The sequence below is a fragment of the Vidua macroura genome, chromosome 18, assembly GCF_024509145.1.
Source record: "Vidua macroura isolate BioBank_ID:100142 chromosome 18, ASM2450914v1, whole genome shotgun sequence".
In the NCBI taxonomy this organism is placed as follows: Eukaryota; Metazoa; Chordata; class Aves; order Passeriformes; family Viduidae; genus Vidua; species Vidua macroura.
In genome coordinates this window covers 5633399-5655687 of record NC_071588.1, presented here as the reverse complement: position 1 = coordinate 5655687, position 22289 = coordinate 5633399, and the positions used below count along the sequence as shown (strand labels likewise).

At 41.8% G+C, this 22289-nt stretch overlaps 2 protein-coding genes across 6 annotated transcripts in view; one reads left to right on the top strand and one right to left on the bottom strand.

Moving 5' to 3' along the window:
* Window positions 1–8494, top strand: part of KREMEN1 (kringle containing transmembrane protein 1) — a 30081-nt gene extending 21587 nt beyond the window's left edge. The window contains exon 9 of the mRNA XM_053993668.1: window positions 414–8494. Coding sequence (XP_053849643.1) covers window positions 414–576 — 163 coding nt within the window. The 3' untranslated portion in view covers window positions 577–8494. The remainder of the gene's footprint in view (window positions 1–413) is intronic.
* A 201-nt stretch (window positions 8495–8695) lies between these two features.
* ZNRF3 (zinc and ring finger 3) overlaps window positions 8696–22289 on the bottom strand; it is a 67585-nt gene continuing 53991 nt past the window's right edge. For 4 of the 5 annotated variants that reach the window (XM_053993663.1, XM_053993665.1, XM_053993667.1 and 1 more), the window contains exons 3-9: window positions 22125–22199; window positions 18733–18864; window positions 17962–18072; window positions 16838–17005; window positions 14847–14949; window positions 12384–14129; window positions 8696–11318 (exon numbers count right to left, since the gene is read on the bottom strand). In XM_053993663.1, the coding sequence (XP_053849638.1) occupies window positions 11275–11318; window positions 12384–14129; window positions 14847–14949; window positions 16838–17005; window positions 17962–18072; window positions 18733–18864; window positions 22125–22199 (2379 nt within the window). In that variant the 3' untranslated portion in view covers window positions 8696–11274. The remainder of the gene's footprint in view (window positions 11319–12383; window positions 14130–14846; window positions 14950–16837; window positions 17006–17961; window positions 18073–18732; window positions 18865–22124; window positions 22200–22289) is intronic. The other variant, XM_053993664.1, reaches the window with a different exon arrangement.

The window sequence follows — 22289 nt, the reverse complement described above, 5'->3', positions numbered from 1 at the left end:
ACATCTACACTCCTACCAAGTAAATTTTGGGTCCTCTAGATGGACACTCAGGAATGAAATGATGGGTGAGTTATCAGCAAATCAAAATGTTGAATATTGTATTTACATAGCACAAACATGCTTAAATATACAAGGAAATTAATTTGTATTAATAGCAACTATAATAATAACAACAACTACAGTCTGTAGAGCCCTCTTAGCTTAATGTATCAGTGCTGTCACAGGGTGGCAAAAGGATACCTAACTTTTCATTTGATCAAGCCAAGCAAGAAACACTCCAAAAACCTACATTTTGCACAGCAGGTAGAAAGAAGTGTCACAGATGCAGTGGGAGCTGTGAGCACTCCCAGTGCAGACATATTAAAGCTACCCAAGCACATTAACACAAGGGTGAATTAACTCTTGGTCCCTAGGTCCCACCAGATTCCTGCTGCAGCTGAAACAGAGGATTGCAGTGATGTCACTACTGCTGGGGAGATCTGGAGTATATTTTACCAACCATCCACATCAATATCCATCTTCAAGAAAAAGCTTCGAAATCAACAAGATGATTGCAACCCACTGGTGGGAAACTGAGGTGTCTTTTATTTTGCAAGAATTGATCTCCTTAGAATCCAGGTGACTTGAGATTACTCTTCCTTTTTTTTCCTCCCAACCTCATACCTGTTTTCCAAAAAGTCCATTTCCAAAGGCCTTTGAGTGACTTTGCCTATCTGCTGTTCTCTTGGATATAGCAGTGACAATGGATTTAATTGCAGCAATACTTTTGAAATACCTGGTGCTCCTCAAGTCTGTAGTGCTGTTAATTACTGCCTTTAAACCATTGCACTTAAAATAGATGTAAAAACTCGTAAAATTCAAAATGTCCTGGACCCCTGCCCAAGGTAACTGAAGGGGTATCTACAGGTTGAGGATTTCTTGGGTCCCCCTTGCCTGAACCACTGTATTAGATCAGGCTACTTCAGTCCTTTTATTCTCAAGGCAGAAGACAGAGGTGGGTACTGCTAACCCGTTCAGCAAACAGAGCTTATTTGCCTTGATGTAAACATCTCAAAGGTACTATACAATAGAATGGGAATCAAAGACTGGAAAAATTATCAGCCTGGTTGCTCAGTGCTCTTTCTGCATGTTCTGTTTCTGTGTCTACAAGCAGAGATGCAAACATAAAAAATCAAATTCAGGATGCCTCTGTAACAAGAGTCAGCTACAAATATGCATTTTGATTGACTAGAGCTCGCCAGATCAAGACCTGCAGGAGCATTGAAGCCTTTTAAATGACTCTATCTGACCCACCATTCACTGATGTTTATGATAATTTCATTCATATTCACAGTGATCTTTTAAAAAAACTACTGTACTCCAGCCTGACAGCCAGCATTCATCCTGGGTATAAGCTTAGGGCTTCTTAAAGGATTGTCCAAAGATACTGTCATCCACTGAATTTTTATCAGTGAGGCTGACTAACCAATTTTTGCTCTGAAGTCACATGTATTGATCTCAGCAGCCCAAACTATTTACAAAGTTGTAGGCTGCTATCACCAACTCAGCTGGGCCAGGCTGTGCAGCTGAACATGCACCAAACAGCTGCCTTGACACTCACCTGTGAGAAGTGTCTCCTTGCCTGCAACACTAAAACTGAACTGAATTTTTAAGGTAATTGCCTTACTTGTCAAAGAACTAAAACATCAGTAGGGCTCTGACCTGTGAACTATTTTCTCTGATTGCAACAGACAGCATTAACTATTTCTCCTCTTTGGTAGACTGGCTATCCACCCACAATACTCTAATTTCTCATCCCACCACCACAAGTGGGAAACAAGTGATTCCAAGGGATCAGCAGTGAGTCTTTCAGCCTCAGCAAGTTCAGACCAGCAAGATATTTAGGAAAAACTGTCAATGCAAATGTCAGATAAATTGACTGGAAAGGTTTACAGTGGGCAGCTCCTTAAACTCAGTTAGAGAAGGTTCACTGAGAGCCATTAAACTACAGTAATTCTGGTTAAGTTTGAATATATAACAACAGTCTGCATATACCAGATGTGCAGTCAGAGAACATCTATTAAGTGCATCTACAAAAGGTAATTAAGAAAAGTAAGAAAATTGTCACCGAGTTTAAATTCATTCTAGTATCTGCCCTTATGATTTTTAACATATAACTCCCTCCTTTTTGTGAGAAGTACAGATTTCACTGAAAAAACAGGGCATCAAAGAATTAAGCAGTGAAATATTGCGCCTTACCCCACTGTAGATCTGGTCTTTTACCTGAACTGAATTCAATCCAGCTTGATTTATGTACCACAGATGAGTGCTAGAGACAGCTGAACAATATCACAATGCGTGCTTAAAAGAAACCAGACTTTACTAAGCCAGCAATTATGGAATTGTTTATATAAAAAATGGAATAGCATGGGAACATCTAGTACTTCCTTGCATGAGCTGCTGGAAAGAATACAGGAAAATATAATTACAGTATTAGCTAAAATGAAGACAGGACAAGTTGCAAAAAATATGCTGGTTCTGTCTTACGTGTCATCATGCTGGACCAAAAACCATTGTCTGTTTCAGACCCAACACAAGTTCTGAAATTGCCTTTTTCAAAAGTAAGGTTTTGCATCATGCTGTGTGGAGAAAGAGTTCACCTCAGAGATTCAGAGCTAAACAAAGCAGGTTGGTTCCTGAGAATCCTTAGTTTGGTGCACTAACAGGAAACCAGGCAGGGAGAATCACAGCGTGGTGCCAGATCCTCAGGAGCTGCTACGAGCACACAGTGCTTATCACAAAGTGATGAAGCTTTGCTTGCCTTATCAAATGCAAGTTAAACATTTTGTCAGAGAGACATTAATAAAGCAGTTACCTAATGATGATAAACTGAAAAAAACCATCAGGAACACCCGGTGACTGATTTACACATACTGCAGAAAGAAAAAATACAGAATGTTACACTTCTCTTCATTAGTGAAGAATTTAATTTCACTATAATATTAGAGAAACTATAACAAACAGCAACAAAGACTGATGCTACTAATGCAAAAATCTAGAGTATTCAAGAAGTGAGATTTTTGCATTGCTCCCTTAGCTCCTCAAATACTTTTTAAATAAAATTGTATTTCATGGAACTTTCATGGGGAGCATTAATTTATTATATACAAAAGTCCCGTAAAGGCAGCACTTACAGCAGATTAACTGGTCATGGCAACAATAAACAGGACTAGTATTAGACAGTGCATGGGTAATACACTGATAAAAGCATAGAAGAAATTATGCTTCCCCCCACAGAGTTTTTCAGATTGGCTGATTCTAGATACTGCTAGTGCTAGCAAACAGAGCAATGGATGGAAATTCATGGACAGGGTCCCTTAAATAGCACTTATTACTTTCCAGGGCTGAGACCATGAAGAGCAGGTAGAGCTCCAGCATGGATTTTTTTCAAAATGTGGTAGGGTCACTCACACTGCTAGTGCAGACACTCCAGGCTGTGGTGATCTATGGCCAAGAGATGTGCTATCCATTAACACAGCACGTTTTGATCTTTGCTGTGAGGGTTTGGGGGAGAAAGAAGCAAAAAGTGTGACCATGCACAAGTGTTGTAATCCCACAAAAGAAATGCCCCTACTACACAGCCAGGTGAGAGCTGGCAGCTGGAGAGCAGGGACACCTCAGGAGGGTGGTGTCTACAGCATTTTCTCCAACTAATTGAAAATAACTGCAGAATTTGTTTGGAATTGTATCTCAGTTGTAGCCATCTGAGCTCCTGCCTAGCAGTCCCCTCGAGAGGCTGGACAGGCTGCAAATGTGGCACTGGCTACAATGTCAAAAGCAACTGATTTGGCAACCAAATCCTGATGAGGAGCTGCCTCCTCCTTCACATGGATTTCAGCTCCTGCTCTGGCCTGCTGCTCACTCTTGTGCTGGTGTGACCAGCTGTGTAGTGGTGCAATAAACTGATCAGGTCAAAAACTGCCATGGCTTTTTCTTCCCTGAGTTACTTTTTACAGAGCTGAGCTCTCTGACCTTGCTCACGGGGTGGCTGCACAGGGAGATGAGCTAAGAGCTCCCTGAGTGCACAGCTAAGCAGACAATAAGCCATGGGACAAGGCCAGATGTGTGCCCCAGGAGCTGGGGCAACGAGCAATTCTGCTGGAACTGGCACAGCAGCCACGTGTGAGCCTGCTGCCTTCACACTGCACCCCAGCTCCAGCAGCCTACACTGTGTGTGGACCTCAGGTGGAAAGGGGCCAGCTGGACAAGTGCCTTCCCTCATTCAAAATCTACATTTAAAACTAGTTTAGTTTGTTGACTATGTGATTTTATATGTATTTTTATCTTAATATTGTTATGTTGTGGGAAAATAGAGACTTTGTTATGTAAAAATGTGTGATGTGTTATCATAGTAATATATATATTTGTATATGTATAGGAAATGCATTATTTAATACAGCATATTATGCTTCTATCTTGCTAACATTTTATAGGAAGAAAAGATGTTAGTTTACACTCTGGGAAAAATAAATTTTCTATACACTGTAACCATAGGGAAAAAATCAAAGATACTTCTTTGGTATATATGATAGAAAGACATTGAGAACAGGGGAACTCAGCCTCAGTTTTGTGACAGAATAGATGCTGATAAAACAATTGCTGTAAGAAACACTTTACTCCTTTGAATCTCATTTCTAGCCTGTAATTGTATTAGGCTGCTCATAAGATACTGCAAATTCATATGCATATACTCTCTGGATGATTTTTACCATCAAACATGTAATCTGCTCTTTCAATCAAGCATTAATATAATCTTCTCTAGGACTTGTTTCTGCCAGATTTTCTACAGCCAGGACAATGCTGAGGAAGTTTATCACATTGCTCATACAGACAATCCAGTGGGATTGCAGAATTAAAGTCTGTTTTTTCCAAACCCCCCTGGCAATAGAATAAATAGGAGATTTTTATGGATAGTCCTGGAAACTGCACTGAATCTGCAGCCTGGATGACTACAGGTCAAACACATCAGCAGATACATGGCTGCCACTGAATGAGCATAAGTAGCTATTCCACTTTCATCTTCTGCTTAATAAAGCCTTCTCAGGCAGTGGGAAGGAACAGAATTTTCTAGTGCACCACTTTGCCTAAAGGAAGGGTGAACTACAAAAACAACTCCTGACAAAAACTTGTCCAACTAGTTCTTGCTGCTTTGCAGCAGTATTTCACAATCTTCCAATGAAAAACAGTTCACTGATAGTTTCACCTGAATATTGTTCTGGACATTTATGAACAATTCTGCTACCTTGACAGTGAAAAATACAATTACCTTCAGACCATACCAATTTTTTTTTAAATAACACATCCCCCCTACACACACACATTTCACGCCACTCAGACTCTCTCAAATTTACTGAGCACCTGTGCTTTGGGATGAAAATTTGCATTGTGAACTTCAGTCTAAAGACATTTTGCTCCAAATCCAAAAGCTATCACATGAACCACATAAGGCTGTCAAGAAACCAGAATGAATCAAATTTGAGATGACTCGCTGCTGAAGTATGCACTGTGTTTATAACTGTTCACCCTGCATTCAGCAAATGGTTGTGAACAATAATTATGAAAAAATAAATACAGTGTATTTGTGCAGAAGGAGTTCAGTTAGGATGACTGAAGTGTATACAAACTTGAAATAAAGGAGGCAGAAACTGCTGCAGTTCACCAGCAGATTACAAGAGCACTGCCTGCTACACATGTTAGAAGAGAGGAATTAGAGCTGAGAATGATTACTTTACATATAAAGTATGAAACTGCTCCGAGACACAATTTCTGAGGTAACAGCAAATTGAAAGTTTTTGGTTTACATGTTTTCCAACTTTTAAAAACTAACAACTCTTTCAAGGTTTGCTTTGGAAATTACAGCAATGTGTAATGCTGTTTCCACTTTCTTGCAAGATTCATTTTTTCTCTAATTAATTCCTCCTGGCCAAAATAATGCTACATTTTAAGAAACCTTCAGCAACCTTTTACGTAAGCACCAGAAAACCAGTGACAAATACCAAAACCGCCTCCAGTTCTTCATGTGAAGACTCATTTTTCTTTTAGAAACACAATTGTCAGAGGGGACTGGCCTCCCCTTACACAGGGGAGGTTACTCTTGCCATTTTCCAGTTATGAGACTCTGGCACTTTGGTTCTTTCTGGGAACTGTTCCCTTCTTTTTTCTTGCTTGTTTCCTAAGCAGCAGTTTCATTCCCCACAAGGGAAATGTGTTCTTTATTCTGAAAGAGACACTTTTCTATGAAGCATTTAAGTCACAGGAGCACGGTGCTTTCACTGCAAGATAAAATATCTGGTTTCAGGTATGCTATTGTCTCCCTGGCCAGAGAATTAGGCCAGGCTGGTTCCACAGGGTATGACCATGGGTATCCTTTTAAGGGCATTTTTCTCTTCACGCTAGCCAAGTAAAAACAAACGTTACCTAACAGCTGTCATAGGATTTGACAGATGCACATGATATTGCAGATAGTGTTACAGAAACACCAAGTGTTACAATAATGTACAATCCACTATGAATAATCTGCTCCTGCTTGGCTTTTTCTACTGTATCAAGGTTCTGTGGAGGTTTGTGGTGCCCCACAGGACTCTCATTTTGTCACAAGTTTGTTCCTTAAGTATCAAACCTGAAAAGTAGAAAGAACCTCCCCCGCCTTACCAAATATCCCAACGTTCATTTTAGAGAGAAAATATTTACATTTAGTAATTTTTAAAAAGCCACAACAAAGAGTAGACAGAACACCACACAGAGGTAAGCACCACTCGGAAGTTCAGGCAGCAGCTCACCGTTGTGTCTCACACAGACAGAACACGGGCTCACAGATCGTTCTGTGGGACAGCGTCACAGCACATGTCACAGCTGGGACAGCCACAACACAGACACTCACCACACCTTTTCAGAAGGCTTCAGGCATCTGCCCATACAGAGTAAGACCATGTCACTGCAGAAGGCTGCAAGCATCTGCTCTTCTTGTTCTTTAGCCCAACCTTTTATACCCCTCATGTTCCTGCAGTGCCCCTGTGTGCCCTCTGTTCCCTTTGTGGTTGCTCAGTGCCCCTGGGCACTCCATGGCTCATTGCTGTCAGTGCTGCTCACCGGCTGCTCACAGCTGTGCCCATGGGGGATGAGGCTGGGCTGAGCCCCACTCCCAATCACCACACACTGTGTGCCTACAGGACACTGAGGGTGGTGGAATGTCCAGTTCTTAAAAGCACAATCAGCTGGCAGTTTTCTTAAAAAAAAAAACAGAACAGCAAGCAGGTTTGTGGAGGGAGAGAAGAGAAGGGAGATTCAGATGTGACCTGTCAATATATGAGCTACCAGCCACCCACACACAGGGGTTTTATGCTATTTGTAAAAACACATGTTTTGTGAACTAATTTGCATATAAAAGGCATATCTGTAATCACTGGCAATTGCCAAGACTCTGTTCACTAAGCAAAACAAGGGGCACATACTTTAACTGGGAAGCACCTGCTCCTGTTGCTCGTCCATTTTTGTGCCTGTCTCCCCACACAGACCAGGCTTTCCCATCATACCTGAGATCAGGATGGGAACTGGTCCTTATGCTGTGAAGGGTCCCCTATAAAATAATACCCTTGAATAGTCTGTCACCCCAAATGGAGTTATCACATATGAAACAAGGAGGGTTGGAGAGAAGTAAGGCTCATTTCTTGGCTGAATCCTGAGGTGCATTTGAATATGGGTGAGAGATGGGGAAAGTCCAGGGGATTACCAGGTGAAAATCTCTGGGAGAAGGAAGAAGCTGGAGAATCCTGGAAAAGGCTCTGTGAGTGTATCAGCGGATGGGAAATGAATAATACAGAAGGTGAACTGTTTACACAGTAACATACATAAATACACATGTACATACACACACAGAGCCACACACCTCCAGGCTCCCCTCTTCTGGAGTCTGCATAAACATCTCTGATGAAATTGTGCTCTCTGCTGACAAAACGAGTCCCGAAATACTGATTTTCATTAAGCAGGACCAGTGATTCCATGATCCAGGGAAAGGACCTGGATCTAGCTTGACTATTCAAGCTATGATTTACCCAGCTGTGCCCACCTGTATCACGCTCTCTCAAAACAATTTTATTTCAGGACAATAAATTACTTTTACCTGAAATTACAACAGAGTTAAGTTCCCCTGCCACGAGGAACAGGCAGGTTCCAAACATAAATGAGGATTTCTTTTAGCAGATGTGGTACTGGGGGGCTCAGGGGCTTGTGTGACACCTACCCCCCACTGCTCCCCAGTAACTGGTGTGCTGTGTAAAGGCATGTACATATCCACCTATCTGCTGTTTAAAAAAAGGGAAAAAAATGTTGTTTATTAGAGTTCATCTCAGTATATCTAGGACTATACTTTGAGGAGAACAGTTACCTATGTCCTTTCCCCCAAAACAAGAAGGACAACTCCCACATGTATATGCAATAAAACTGTATTTTTTGTGTGGTTTTGCCTTTTTTTTTTCTTTTAATACAGACATTTGTACACTTTCTTACAAAACTGCAAGTAACTACACTTCTCTTAAATCATTTTTGGTCGGCAAGTACTGTAAAATCTTTGTGTGCAATTATCATGTATTTACAGGGCCTCGTGTTAGTGATTTTCAGTGATTATTACAATAATGTCACACACTCTCAACATAAGACATGGCTTAAGATAAATATATTAGTAAATAAATATTCTGAGAACATATTTCCATACATGAAATGTGCTGCTATACATATACAGAATATATACAAGATGCTTTCTAGCTTTTAAAACATTTTTAAAAATGGTAATGAAGGAGAAAGAGCCCTTTGACCATATTACAAATCTTTACAGCAAATTTTATACAAAACAATTTTAAGTGCTATAAGACAATTTTAATTAAAAACATTTTAAATAGTGCCTCATGAGCCAAACACAACGACAACTGTTCAGGTAAGTAGTAGAAAGGCATTTTGTTATAAAAACCATCTGTGATGGCCAGCTAGCCTGTAAGTCTGCACTGGACATAGAGTTTTATGTTAAATGTCAGACCCAGCACAGAGGCAGGTGTAGGGTGTCTGTGGTATGGCCTGCAGAGACTTGTACCAGCAGAGATTTCCACAATGTGTGGGACCACTACATCTGGGATCACCAGGAGCCAGAATATTCAAATCTTTTTAAGAACCACTTTTACCACAATATGCTGTTTTAGTTACAGAGTACAATGTATCTTAGGTGGCCTTTATAGTGCCTCACAAAACACCAAGCAGAATAACCAAGCTAGTATACCATAGCTTCTACAATGCATTTCTTTTTTAGTGGAGGAAGGAGAGGGTCAGACTTAAAAATTTAAAAAGAATTCCAAAAATCACAAACCTGTAGAGTTTTTCTCCCAACACATACCACTTACTTCAGTCATTCAGAGAATGAATAAGTTTTTAATAAGCTTTATACACAGACAGTGTGTTTATTGAAATTTTTGTTTTAATCTTATACCCAGATATTGCCTTGTATTAATTCTCTGAACAGCTGAATTTTGGTGCTTATTGATTGAAAAGATGTAATGTAAATTCCTTTAGGTGGAACTTTCTTCCTAACTTACTGGGTATGAAAGCAAAAGAAAATAGATGAATGTATTTGTTATTTCTTAAATATCTGTTTCCTTATTTTGAAATAATTCATTTGGGACTACAGAGAATACAAGTTAGCTTTGCTGGGTCTCACAACCAGCCCAGTGCTGTCAAGGACATTGCTTTGGCAGAATATGAAGTGTACATCTCCATTTCATGTCTCTGAAGTATCTCCAAAGTGTACTGAACTTAGGACAAATCTTTTCAGAAGACTGGCACTGTGGGCATTAAATACTTAGTTTCCCTTTAGAAGAATTCCTGCTGTGAATACACCACAGGATGACACTGTGTCCTCAGGCACATGCAGCATGACAGGCAATTTAACCCATGCTATGGTAGCCTCTTACTCAGAAGCTGCTGTTTCCACAGGAAACAATTGCTATCAGAAGTGACGACATAAATTATCTCATGATAACAAACATCCCCACTAGGACAAGAACAAGAACAAAAGTATGTGCCCAGGCTAATGGGGTACAGAGAGCACTCTGTACACAAGACAAAAATGAAGCACAACCGGCTGGGCCCAAGAAACCTTTAAAACAGATCAATCTATGGAAGCTACATCAACCACAGCAAAGAAGAAAACAAGGATCAAACCAAGTCCCTCACTTTCCCACACGCACAAAAGGTGACAAGCACTGCTTCCCTTAGGCATGCTTGCAGCCTGTAAGGAAACAAGAAACCCTGTTTCCAAAATGAGCCAGCAAAGCTGCGAGCACACTGCAAGCTCTGTTTTCCTGCACATGCCAGCATTCCTCACAGCCGTAACAGGGGCTACAGGTGCCTGAAAAACTTCCTATGGAAGGAAAAGTTCATTACCTACAAAGGTAATACCCTTTCTAAGCACTTTGTTCGAGCATCTGCTTGAGGGAGAGGTCCTCAGCATTCTTCACTGGTCAGAAGATACAATGAGGTCCACGGTTTAAATACAGGAAGTGAGGATGAGAACATTCTGAGCTATCAGTTTCCTTACCCCCACTCTGTTGAAACTAATCCTAATGGCAGGACACCTTCCTAGCCAAACCATCAGAGCAGCATGAAAGGGGGGAGAAGGGAAGAGGAGAAAGGAGACAGTCCAATGCTTCACCTCCCTCAAAATCACTCATATAACTTGCTGGCTGCTAGGATTTGCTACTGGGATTAGTCAGTATCTGAGCATCCATTCAGCAGCTGTATCCCTCTGGATTATTATATTTCAAGGTGCTATCTGATTTCTAAGGCAGGTGTAGCCCTGAGCTTATCAAAGGCTGGACTCCTTCAAGTAGGAGATAACAGCATCTACACATAGCCTGGCTTATTTAACACACTGTGTTACCTCTCAGCAAGAGGTCACTTCTAAAAAGAAAATATAAATAACACTTTGTCATTAATATAGAAATGGCACTAGAGCTCAGAAATGCTCCACACCATGTCCCACATGGGCTTTGCACACAAATCAAGGCCTGAAGGCTTCAGGCAGGAGGGACAAAGGAGACAATCAAACTGATGTGAACACAGAGGAAGCAGGGGAAGGACTTCTCCACATTACCACTTTTGTGTGTTTGTCAAAGCTTAAAAAAAAATTAAGTCCATGAGAATTTGGAGTCTCTGATAAGCTCCTCTTCTCCATCTGAGATCATCTGGACAGGTCTAGTCACTGATTTGGCTTCTCTCCAAGGGATGAGATCCAGCACCTGAAGGATAAAGAAAACTAAGGAACATTGCATCTAGAATATTGCATACAGTTTGGGGCCCCCAGAACAAGACACTCACTGACTGGAGTTTCACAGAGAGCCAAGATGCTCAGAGGGCTGGAGCGCCTGGTGTGAAGAGGCTGAGGGATCTGGGCTGTTCAGCCTGCACTAAAGGCATCCCTAGCAGCTTTGCAATACCTACATGAAGGCTGCCCCAGTGATGATGAAACCACAGTTTTCACAGACATGCATTCTGAACGAGAGGTGAGGAAGTTAAGCTGAAGTGTGAGATGTTCAGACTGGATATAAGGAAAATCTTTTGACCATAATGGCAGTCAAGCACAGCCACAGGAGTCCAGAAAGGGACTGCACTCTGTGTCCCTGAAGGTTTATCCAGCCTGACTGGATACATTTGGTCTGACAAACTTGGTCTGGTCTCAGAGCTGGCTCTGCTTTGAGCAGGGGGTTGGACTAGATTATGGCCTGAAGTCCCTTCCAAACTAGGGTACCTTGTGATTCTCTGAACACCCTTTAAAATAACCCTGGCAAGGCAAGTAAGAAATATCCCCCTCTTTCTGTGAGTGGCTGTTTTTTCCCCCTTGTCCATGTCTACAGCAGAGACTTTCCCACATACTCTTCTATGGCAATTCCAAGATTTTTCACCTTTTTTTTAAAGAAAACCCTTCAGCTTGTCTGTTGTCTCTCACAGTGGCATTGCCTGCTTAGGCAACTCACCACAGCTGCCATGACTAGCACAGCGTCCCTTGCTGTGGGAACTCTAATGGGGGGCCCTCCCCACAAAGGATGAGCATGAAAGCTTTTATAGGGTTAATTAGTAAGTTATCAAGGATTAATTAGTAAATTATCATCTTCTCTTCCTCTGCCTATGACCAAATGAGCACAGGTAACCAGGGAATAATACTTTGGGGTGAATGGTTAGTCAATAACCTGCTCTTATGTGAAGGAAGGGGTAACCCTTATGGCTGCAGGTACCTAGGAAGCTGGCAGCATTTCATACACTAACACAGAAAGGTAGCAAGTAATCAAAAAAAGCACATATGTTACCTGTGGACTTTGTGGTCATCATAAGCTTCTGGGAGTTCAGAGTGGGACTGGGAAAGGGCATTCCAGTTTCCTCCTCCTGAGAGTAGTTCTGCCGCAGGAATGATGTTGCCTCGTAGCACACCTCCCTCTCGACCTGTACCTCTCCAATACCTTGACAGTGCAGGTAAGTGTCTAGCTCAGGTGTTCCATCCCAGGAGCTACAGCCTCCTATGTGGGTCCCTTGGTGCTCTGGTGGTAGAACCAGCTCACAGTCTCTGTCTTCAGGAATTATGGGAATGCGTTGACCCAGATCACATACACCCTTACAGCAGTTTGGCAAGGTGTCATCAGGAAGCGTGTACTGCACATTCACTGCATAGTCTTCTGTATAGCAGCCACCACCTCCACTGCCACTGTTGCTACTACAGGCTACCTGCTTCTCTTCATAGAAGCAGCAGGGCAACCCCTCATATTTTACCCCATCTGTCCTATGTAAGTGGTCTGAGTTAATACTGTACAAGCCTGGGGTGTTCCCTGACTGTGGTTCAACTCCTTGGCCACATGTCCCCCACAGCGGAGAGCTAAGGAAGAGTGCACTACAGTCAGCTGTCCCATTGCTAGGCTCCAGGGCAGAGTGCTGGAATTCAAAGCAGCATGCGCATGCCTGCTCCGAAATCGACCCTGCTATCTCTGGATTCTTCCAGTTCCTTTTAACATCCAAGGCAGCACCAGGAGTGGCCTCAGGTCCTCCCTCTGAGGTAGTGCCATTTGGATCCCTGTGCTCTAGTGAGGAATTACTGCTATAGTTCATATCCATGCTGCAATTAGACAGTTGGTCCCCTGAGGAAGAAGCTGGCACAGGCCGGCAGTCAGCACCCACCATACCATGACTGTGAGCTGGAAGCTCGTCCTGGTGGGGGCCCTCCAAGAGCACAATTGCACCCCTGTTTGCACCACCAACCTCACCCACTCGGCAAGGGCTCCTACTGCGGTAAACGTAGGGGTCATAGTCACTGCTCAAGGAGCTGCGGAAGGTGGAGCAGCTCCCGTACACCCCCTGGTTACTGACCTCAGTGCAGTCAACCATGGAATCGCTGGAGGAGCAGTGGCACTGACCAGAACTGCTGCTGCTGCTGTCACTCCCAGGGCAGTCAGCCAAGTACCCACTGCACACTGAGCGATGACCGTGATAGCAGCTAAAGCTGGAGGTACTGCCACTCTCCAAGCGGGACGAGGGCATTACATGTACCACAGGAGGGAAAAGCATGCTGCTACCAGGCTGAAAGGCACGGGAAGGACCCTTTGAGGAAATGCCAGCTGGAAGCTGTCCATCTTGCTCAGGGTAACTAAGGCCTTGGAAGTAGTAGTGCTGATACATGGTCTCGTATCGGGAAAAGCACGCTGCTTTGGAAAAGTTGCGTCCACCAAACTTGGGTCTTCGGAAGTTGTGAGCTGGAGAGTAAGCCCTGTGCTCCAGGCTACAGTGATGTGTGTTTAAAGCATGGTCCAAATGAATAGGCTGATAACTGCGAATGTAGGCTGGGGAAGGGGCTTGGTAGAGGCTCTGTTCACCGTGTCGCTCAACTGTCAGTAAGGTGATGGGGTTTCCGTGAGGGTCCATGCTCGTCCGAGTGGGATACGCGGTTATCTGGCTTGCTCTGTGCACTCGGCCCGGGTAATGGACAGGCAGAATCACCCTCTGCTGCCGGCTGCGTGCTGGGTTGATGGATTCCAGACAGACTGGAGCTGCGTTCCCCTTCTTCTGTTCTGAATGAGAGAAATAAGAACGGAGAAGTAGAACTAGAAGGGAATAAAAGGGAATATACTTTATGCAAGAAAGCTTATTTTTGTTTTCCGTGTCATTACATTATGCACCAATTTTTTACATGGAAGGAAATAAAAGCAAAACAAAAGTCAAAAACATGTCTGTAAAACTTTGAAACACCCAAATGTATTTGCTTAAAAGCAAGACAAGTGAATTTATTTCAGATACTGTTCTCATATATACAAAATTTTTTGCTTACATCTTGCAGAGGCTGAGACAGGCTGGAAGTCATTGCTCAAATTTTCACTCTATGCATTTTTACATAAATGTGCAGCGACAGAAAACTTTCTTAAGACAGAGGAAATGAAAGCAGGAAGAGGGCAAGTAAGGGAAACCACGTTCCAAGTTACAACACCATGGAAAAATAAAAGCCCATACATTGTTTTCTTTGTAAGTCCCAAGGGAAAACATATCCCTTTCCTCCATGTGTCCTTGCACTCAGGGCTGCACAACACTGCCCTCAGCTGGGCATCATCCCCACCCCAAGGTTATGCCAGGGGCACTCAGCTGTTCTCTGAGAGTTTGGGGCTGACTGTATTTCCAGGGCTATGTTACAGTAAGGACTCCATGGAGATTCACAAACAGGCACACTTTTTATTTCATCTTTTAAGCTGCCTGAAATAAACAACACACCAGAGCATCCACACTGCAGCACTTACCTATGATGTTATGGCGGCAGTGAGGGCAGGTGTGATGCTGCAGCAGCCAAGGATCCACACATTTCTTGTGGAATCGGTGAGTGCAAGGAATGACACGCAGTTCCTACAGGAACAGATGAAGCATCATGAAAATGTACTTCTTCCTAACAAGTGAATTTTTCACAGCTTGTTCCTAGTTTTTTTCAACCTGGCTATTAAATGGAGCAATTCCTAGTCTTGAAGTGCTAAGAAGAAAAAAATGGCACCAAGACAGTCAAGAGCACAACAGCTGGTGCTCAGCTGTCTCTAAAAGAATAGTCTGCAGGCACCTTACAACTCCATGCAGATACAGGACATTTCTTTAGAACACTTTTTGTAGTATGTCCCTATGACCCAACACCTTGAAGAAGGCCATCATAAAAGTTTTCCTTAATATATTCAATGAACTTAACAAAAGGAAATCAGGAGTAATGATGTACCTTTCCTACAATTATTTGCAATGGAAAACACTCAGGTAAAAGCAAAACAAATACAGTGTATATGATACTTTTCCCCTTGCCCAGGACTCTTACTCTTCAGCTATGATCTGTTTACAGGATTTCCTGAGCCTGCCCTCAGAAACCTTCTACAAATCTTTCCTCTAAGTACTGCTCATGTCTCCCCATGAGCTTAGGTTTTCAATTCCTAACATGCTTTGGCAAGGAGTTCCATGGGGCTACTACCTCCTGCTGGAGAAACACCACACAACCTTGTATTCCCCCCCAAGCAATCTGGGTCTAAAGAGTCCCTGCCCACTCAAATCATTCGGGGTTTTTTAAAGAAACCATTCAAAATATTTGTGACTACCCTTTCCTGAAGCACCTTCCTTTCCACTCCATATCTTTTGTGAGGTGAGGTCAGAAGTACACAGTACTCAAAGTGAGAACATGACTAAACTTACACTGTGGTGTAATGTTTTCTGTTCAGTTCTCTAGACTCCCATCTCATTTCTAGAATCTGATTTGCCTTTCTAACTGCCACAAAGCAGTTAAACTGCCACCAATTTGCTTTCTCAAAGCTATCTAAAGCATTAAGATCTTGTTCCTGAATAGTAATGCTCAGCTCCCAACCCACCCCTGATATATGTGAAGCTCTTCCCTATGTCTATCACTTCAAGCTGAAGTTCATGCCTGAATTTCCTCTGCAGCCAGTTTGTACAGCCCTTTTGAAGTCCTCGTCTACCTTCATCCTTGCTACTCTGAACAATTTCCCATCAACTAATTTCATTAAACTTTCTATTTGCACCTTGCAGCACTCAAATATGCAGCTGCTATTTTCTATTGCCTTAGAAGTAAGACTCTTTTATGAATAATTTCAAAATAAAATGTCTTCACATAATCTTTCTAATGGAAGTTGACAGCTGTGAATATTGACTGCCTCTATTTTATTTATTTTAAGGAGCCCATTTTCTATTTCACCCTTTTGTTGCTTCCTCTGGGTTGAACTGTCATGGACACCAACCCCTGACATCAATACAGTGATTGTAACTGAGGAGTCAAAAAACTGTTCCTGAACATTTTGACCTCTCTTCCTTCTCCTCCTCTGGTTTCCCAGCAGTGCTGTGTACCTGACATTTTAAGACAGGGTGCCACCAAATGCTGAAAAAGCAAAACCCTAAGGATATTCCTTACCTCCAACAGAGCTTGCACACATCATCACCTTGGTGCATGACTTGCAAAAACTACCCAGAGAACCAACTGCTGAGGCAACCCTGCCTTCTTTGTGACTTGTTCTTCAGAAATGCAAGAACAGTGAAGGTAGCAACTTGCAAATGGGATCCTTCACCTCTCACTTTGCAGCACAGGTAATTTAGAGCTGCAGGATGCAGCTGAGGCCAAGTTGGCTGCTCAGTGTGATCAAACTGACAAGTGGCACCACCTCAGCACAGAATGTCCCCAACAGCCAGCCACGTACCCCAGTGCTAAAACCACCTATGTTCCCAGCCCATGGTGAAGAAACCTTTCATCCTTTACCTCCCCATCAATGTACTTCTCCAAGCAGATGGCACAGTCAGAGGTGGAGCTGCTACTGAGTGTATCCAGTGCTCCACAGTTACTTTCTCGGTGTCCCTTACTTTTGGACTTAAACTTCCTGGTCTCCATTTTCTCCAGTGCTTGCACTGCAAGCCTGTTCATGGAATTCTACATGAGAAGAAACAAAAACAAAAAAAAAAAAAAAAGAAAAAAGAAAAAAAAAAAGAAAAAAGAAAAAAAAAAGCCAATGCTGCTGTGTAAGGGACTAGAGTGTAATAGCAGAGAAACACCACCATAACATATCTTACAGATCATGTCTGGCCCAAGTGATGTATAATTTCTTAAATTAAATAGAAAGAAGGCTAATTAGAATTCAGATCAGAAGCCTCATGGAAAAGAATGTATGCCACATGCAGAAGTGAGAATGATAAACTACTCTGAATTAGAACAGGATGAAGGTGCTGACAAATGGGATACACTGCAACTTCTCAATTGATAGGCAGCAACTATTCAAGTCAACATATAAAACTTGGCCAGGAACCTTTTTTTATATGTCAGTATTGATTGTAATGCCCCAGTGTGCTGTTACCACCATATTACCTGGAGCAATACTTGAGAAAGGGATTAAAATGAAATGTTATAAATTAGCTGTATCATTTCCTCCAGGGAAAACTCTGTCACCTGGAATTTCTCCTAACCAAACCTTTTACCTTGAAAACCCCTCCCATTTCAATAGATGCTATCCTATTGGAAAGATTTGTGATTTATTTTTGATCCTCTCCACAATACAGCAGCAAGAATCTGGACTCATTTAGAAGTATCAGTGCTACTGATAACCTGTGAGCAACCAGAAATGCTCTTTCTTCCCAGTGCCTAAGTGGACTGCTTCTGTACTGTTTTCATCCCAGGATTTAACTGAACGAACATATTGGGACAATGTAAATCTCCTTTAAAGATATTTCCAAGTTCTTCCAAAGGCCTACACGCATGAATAAAACCACAGAGCCACCAAGATGGCTACTGTAAGTCAGCATCCTGCATTTCTGGAAGTTGCAATCACATTTTAGGACAAAGTAAGAGAAGCTAACTTTCAGCATTCGGTGAATTCCCACTACTGCTCTTACCTGACTACGTCGCTGTTTCAGTTTGATCTTGACAAGAAGAATGAGGCAAACAAGAGACACAACCACAAAGAAGGCCAGGAAAATTCCCATATCAAAGTACTCCGTGGGTTGCTTAAAAATTAAAACACAGGTATTATTTTTCCTTCCTTTAGATCATACTCAAAGCTGTTGTTTCTTTCTAATTTCTCAGGGGCCATTGCTGAATGTACACAGTCAGAATGGCAGAAGTCAGAGTACACATTGTTCTGTTCATTAACTGGGATTCTATGAGACAAAACCTGCATTTCGTGTGCCTCTGCAAGTGAATGAATACACAGAATGCCAATTATGAGATGTCAGGTTTACAGTCTCTGAACTGCAAAATCCAGGTTTTTTAACTGAGTGAATCACACCAAAACAAATTTTTATAGCTTACTGGGCTGCTTATGCATGTAAGTGACTGAAAAATCAACATTCAAAACTGAACCATCAGGAGTGTGCAATAACTAAGTTACTTAATCAAGAAAAACTACTGTGTGAATTTTTTAGCCATTTATATACTCAAAAGTTTCCTTCTGAAAGACAGCAGATGCCACATTGTGGATTCTATACTTACACCAGGTCCAGCTGCTTGTCCACAGTGCAGTCACTCAGTTTATTTAAGTCAACAGAATTTCACATGCATTAATGCACGTAAGGAGCATCAGAACATCTTCACCCGCAGTGAAGTGAGCAAGCCCTGCCTGCAGTAACAGCACTGTGATACCCAGAGAAAGGATCTGAAAGTCTCACCCGTGGGGGGCGGTGCTGAATCCTGGCCCGTGCCACTTTCTGCTTGTTAACTATGTTCATTAGCTTGACAGCATCAGCACCTTTCACATACACCACTGGTCTCTTCAGAGGGTCCTCTGAGCCCTGGTTCAGCTAGAATAAAAAAAAAAAAAGTAGCCTGCTCAGAAGGCATGTTTCAGGAAAACCACGTTCCTTCTGGACAATGCAGAGAATGGTTAAGGAGTACGAATGTGGAATTGATTTCAAGCACCTTTGTTCTCTTCTAGCACAGACTTTTAGTTAGGTATCCCACAGAATTAAACATGAATTAAACTTTTGACTTATGCTGCCTTCTTTCTTTTTTTTTTATGGACCAAAACTAAGATTAAGGATAAGCAAATGCTATTTCTGAACAGCCACTTTAACTTAGCTGCATCATGTATCAGTGCAGATATTAATACTGTAATGTTAAACCTCACAATGAAGAATAAAAATCTGTACATTCAAAAAAAAATATCCTTGATATATTTTATCAATCTTTCAATTTCAACATTATTCACATAGAAATTTCTTCAGCTTTCTGAACAATCTCATATCAGAGTCCTGTCTTTCAGGCTCTTTGTACCTAGCCAAGTTAAGTTAGTAATTTCTGATGTTTAACTCTACAAATTCATTCAAAATTACTTGAGTTCTAGCAATGATGAGACCTGCTGATTGCAGGATGGAGGGGCCTCAAAGACTAAAGCACTTGAGTAGACCACATAATTCACACTGAATCTTCCTTCCAGGTCCAGCTATGTTTTGTAAAAAAGGCTACATCATTGAATCAGAAAATAATGTGTGGGGGAACATATGTCATGAGCCCAACCTCATGGTCAAGGCAGGGTCAACTGTGACATCAAATCAGGCTGCTCACAGCTTTATCCAGTCAGATGCTGGAAACCTTCAAGTGTGGAGAACGTGCAACTTCTCTGGCCAACAAATCCAGAACAACAATCTGCTAAATTAGATACCAGAGAGAGAGTAATAACTACACAAGAGAATTGTTCTGTTAAAAAATGGCACCAACACGATAAATTCATGTAGCTTATTCTGACTTACGAGTAAAATCCGAGTGCAGAGGCTGGTTGATACAAAACAAGCAATGCACTGACAAGCAGATGGAAATGGTACAGGGGAAAGGAATGAGATGACAGGAATGTGAGCAAACAGAACAAGAGTATCTGAGATTAACAGATCTGCATTGTTGATAGCTACCTGTTAGTTCTGGCTAAACCACGTAGAAATTACCAGTGGACTGGTCCATCATCCTGATTAAAGGACTCTAACTGACCAGATGATGATAACAGATTTCATTGAGACTTTTTTAAACTGATTCTTCCTAGTATTTGACGGATTTTCTGAGAACACTGATCAAACTACTTTTAAGGCAGGTGTCTTGTGATAAGCTAAAACTAGCTGCAGTATCCAGGGATCCTACATGCCTTGCTGGTCCAGGGCCAAATCCAATCACTGTTCTTCCATTCCCATACACATACTCTCTCTCATGATTTCTTGCTCAAGAGAGAATTCTCCCAGTTCCTCAGTCACTTTTGCACATTGTCAGACTCTTGCTAACCATGATGCTCTGGGTGCTGTTGCTCCTCTTCAAATATGCAAAAGTAAAACTAAAAAACAAGTCAGACTTCAGAGAGCATTTCTAAAAATAAAAGTTTCATTCTTAATTTACAGCAGAAGATACTCAGATCAATGGGAATAAACCCCATTTAGGCAAATATTTCCTTTTATTTGGCATCAACCAAATTAACTGAGGGCAATTCTTCCAGTCAGGCCTGCCTCCAATTTCTGTTCATTGACTGGCAGGAGGGACTGCCTTTCACAACACTCCACTCCTCCCTTTCAAAGCAATCTCCCTTATTTGTTCTAGTGCTTGGTAACAAGCATACATGAGAAAACTTCCTAAACAGCTCCCTTCAGTGTCTTAGGGTATTTCCATTTGAACCAAAGATACTCCAGATTACCTCATGTCAGTTTTCCCTCCACTGTTATGTCATTGTTTTCCACAATTCCATTATGAGTGCCAGAATGGTACTTATTTTAAAGACAAATTACTTAGCACCCCTGATGTCAAGGGTTCTGAAGACTTTAGATGAGAATCAAAATCCACTAAAAACAAGCATCCAGAGCAGCATGAGAACAGAACTAATCCAGTAACTGTTACTTTCAGAGTATGAAAGCTACACCCAGTCATTCCTCTCCTGTTTGCCAGTGTTTCCACAGGCTGCTGCTCTTTCATCTAACAGAGCCTAACTCACTCTGTCAGCTACTGCTCTAAGCCACTAACCTTCTTCCATTTTATTGGTACACCCAAAATATTCAAACATCCACTAGACTAGTTTCCCAGCTCTTGAGGACAGATGCACCCAGTTTATTATTTATAATCAAGCGAGGAAAGCTTTTGTTGTTAGAGGGAAAAGAGCAAGAGACAGTAACTCAGCTTGCCAAGTCCAGAGCAGGGTAGCTGAAAGTAACCAGAAGCTGTAACAGAATTAGAAAAAGACAGATCACATCTTTGTAAAGAGATTTTTTTCTGTGTAGAAAAGGGGGAAAAAAAATATCCCTGTGAATGTTCTCAAGATCCAGGTTGCAACTTTGATGCACATGCAGACCACAGTACTCAAAGCATCCATTGCACAGGATCTTCTGCATTCCTTTGTCCAACAGATGCTCATTTCAGAATTAAAGCCAGCTTCTTGAATGTAAACATTGGTGATCTCTCTTTTCCCCCAAGAAATACAGGCTGCACTTAAATACCTTCAGCTCCACTTGTTTCTGCTGTAACAGAAACAGCAGTTTTGTTTCAAGATGAAACAGAGCTAGACCAAATGCAGACTATTTTTGTACTTATGTTTCTTCACTGAAATAACTCAAAATTGGCTGAAGTATGCTAAAAAGCCTTTCATAGGGCTATTACCTTACCCACTTCAAATAAAAAGACAAAAGTTATAACAAGACTTGGAAAAAGAAGAAAAACCCTGTTTGTCCACAAAATACATGGGCAGACATCATCAGCTGTAAATGAGAAAGAAATGGTTATAAGTTTTAAAAAGAAACTTGTTTAGAATCAGGTTTGAAAGTTGTTTCACAATCTCAAAAATAGCAGCTGTTCAACAGCACTATTGATCACAGGCTGGAAAGGCCAAACATCCTGTGTTTTGTACACAGAGCTGGGCAAAGAAAACTCCTTGATTAGATAATGGGCCACAAAAAATTTGCCTCCATCCTCTTTCAAAACCGTAATCCCAGACCTGGATTCTAGCAAAAGCTAGAAGTAAAATCTAACTCCCCAAAGTTTTCCCTTTCTACCAGGTTCCCAACACCTACATTGCTTCCTGCCTGGCATTGCTTCATACCTGATCAATGGCATCTGGGTTTTCAGAAACATCAAAGATGACCGCTGTGGCTCCTCGCTGTACTGCTCGTTTTGCCTGCAATAAGAAAGACAGCATCCTCAGTCCCACCCCAAAAGATAACTTCTTAACTCAAAAATTACTCCCTCTCTTCATCTCCAGATAGAA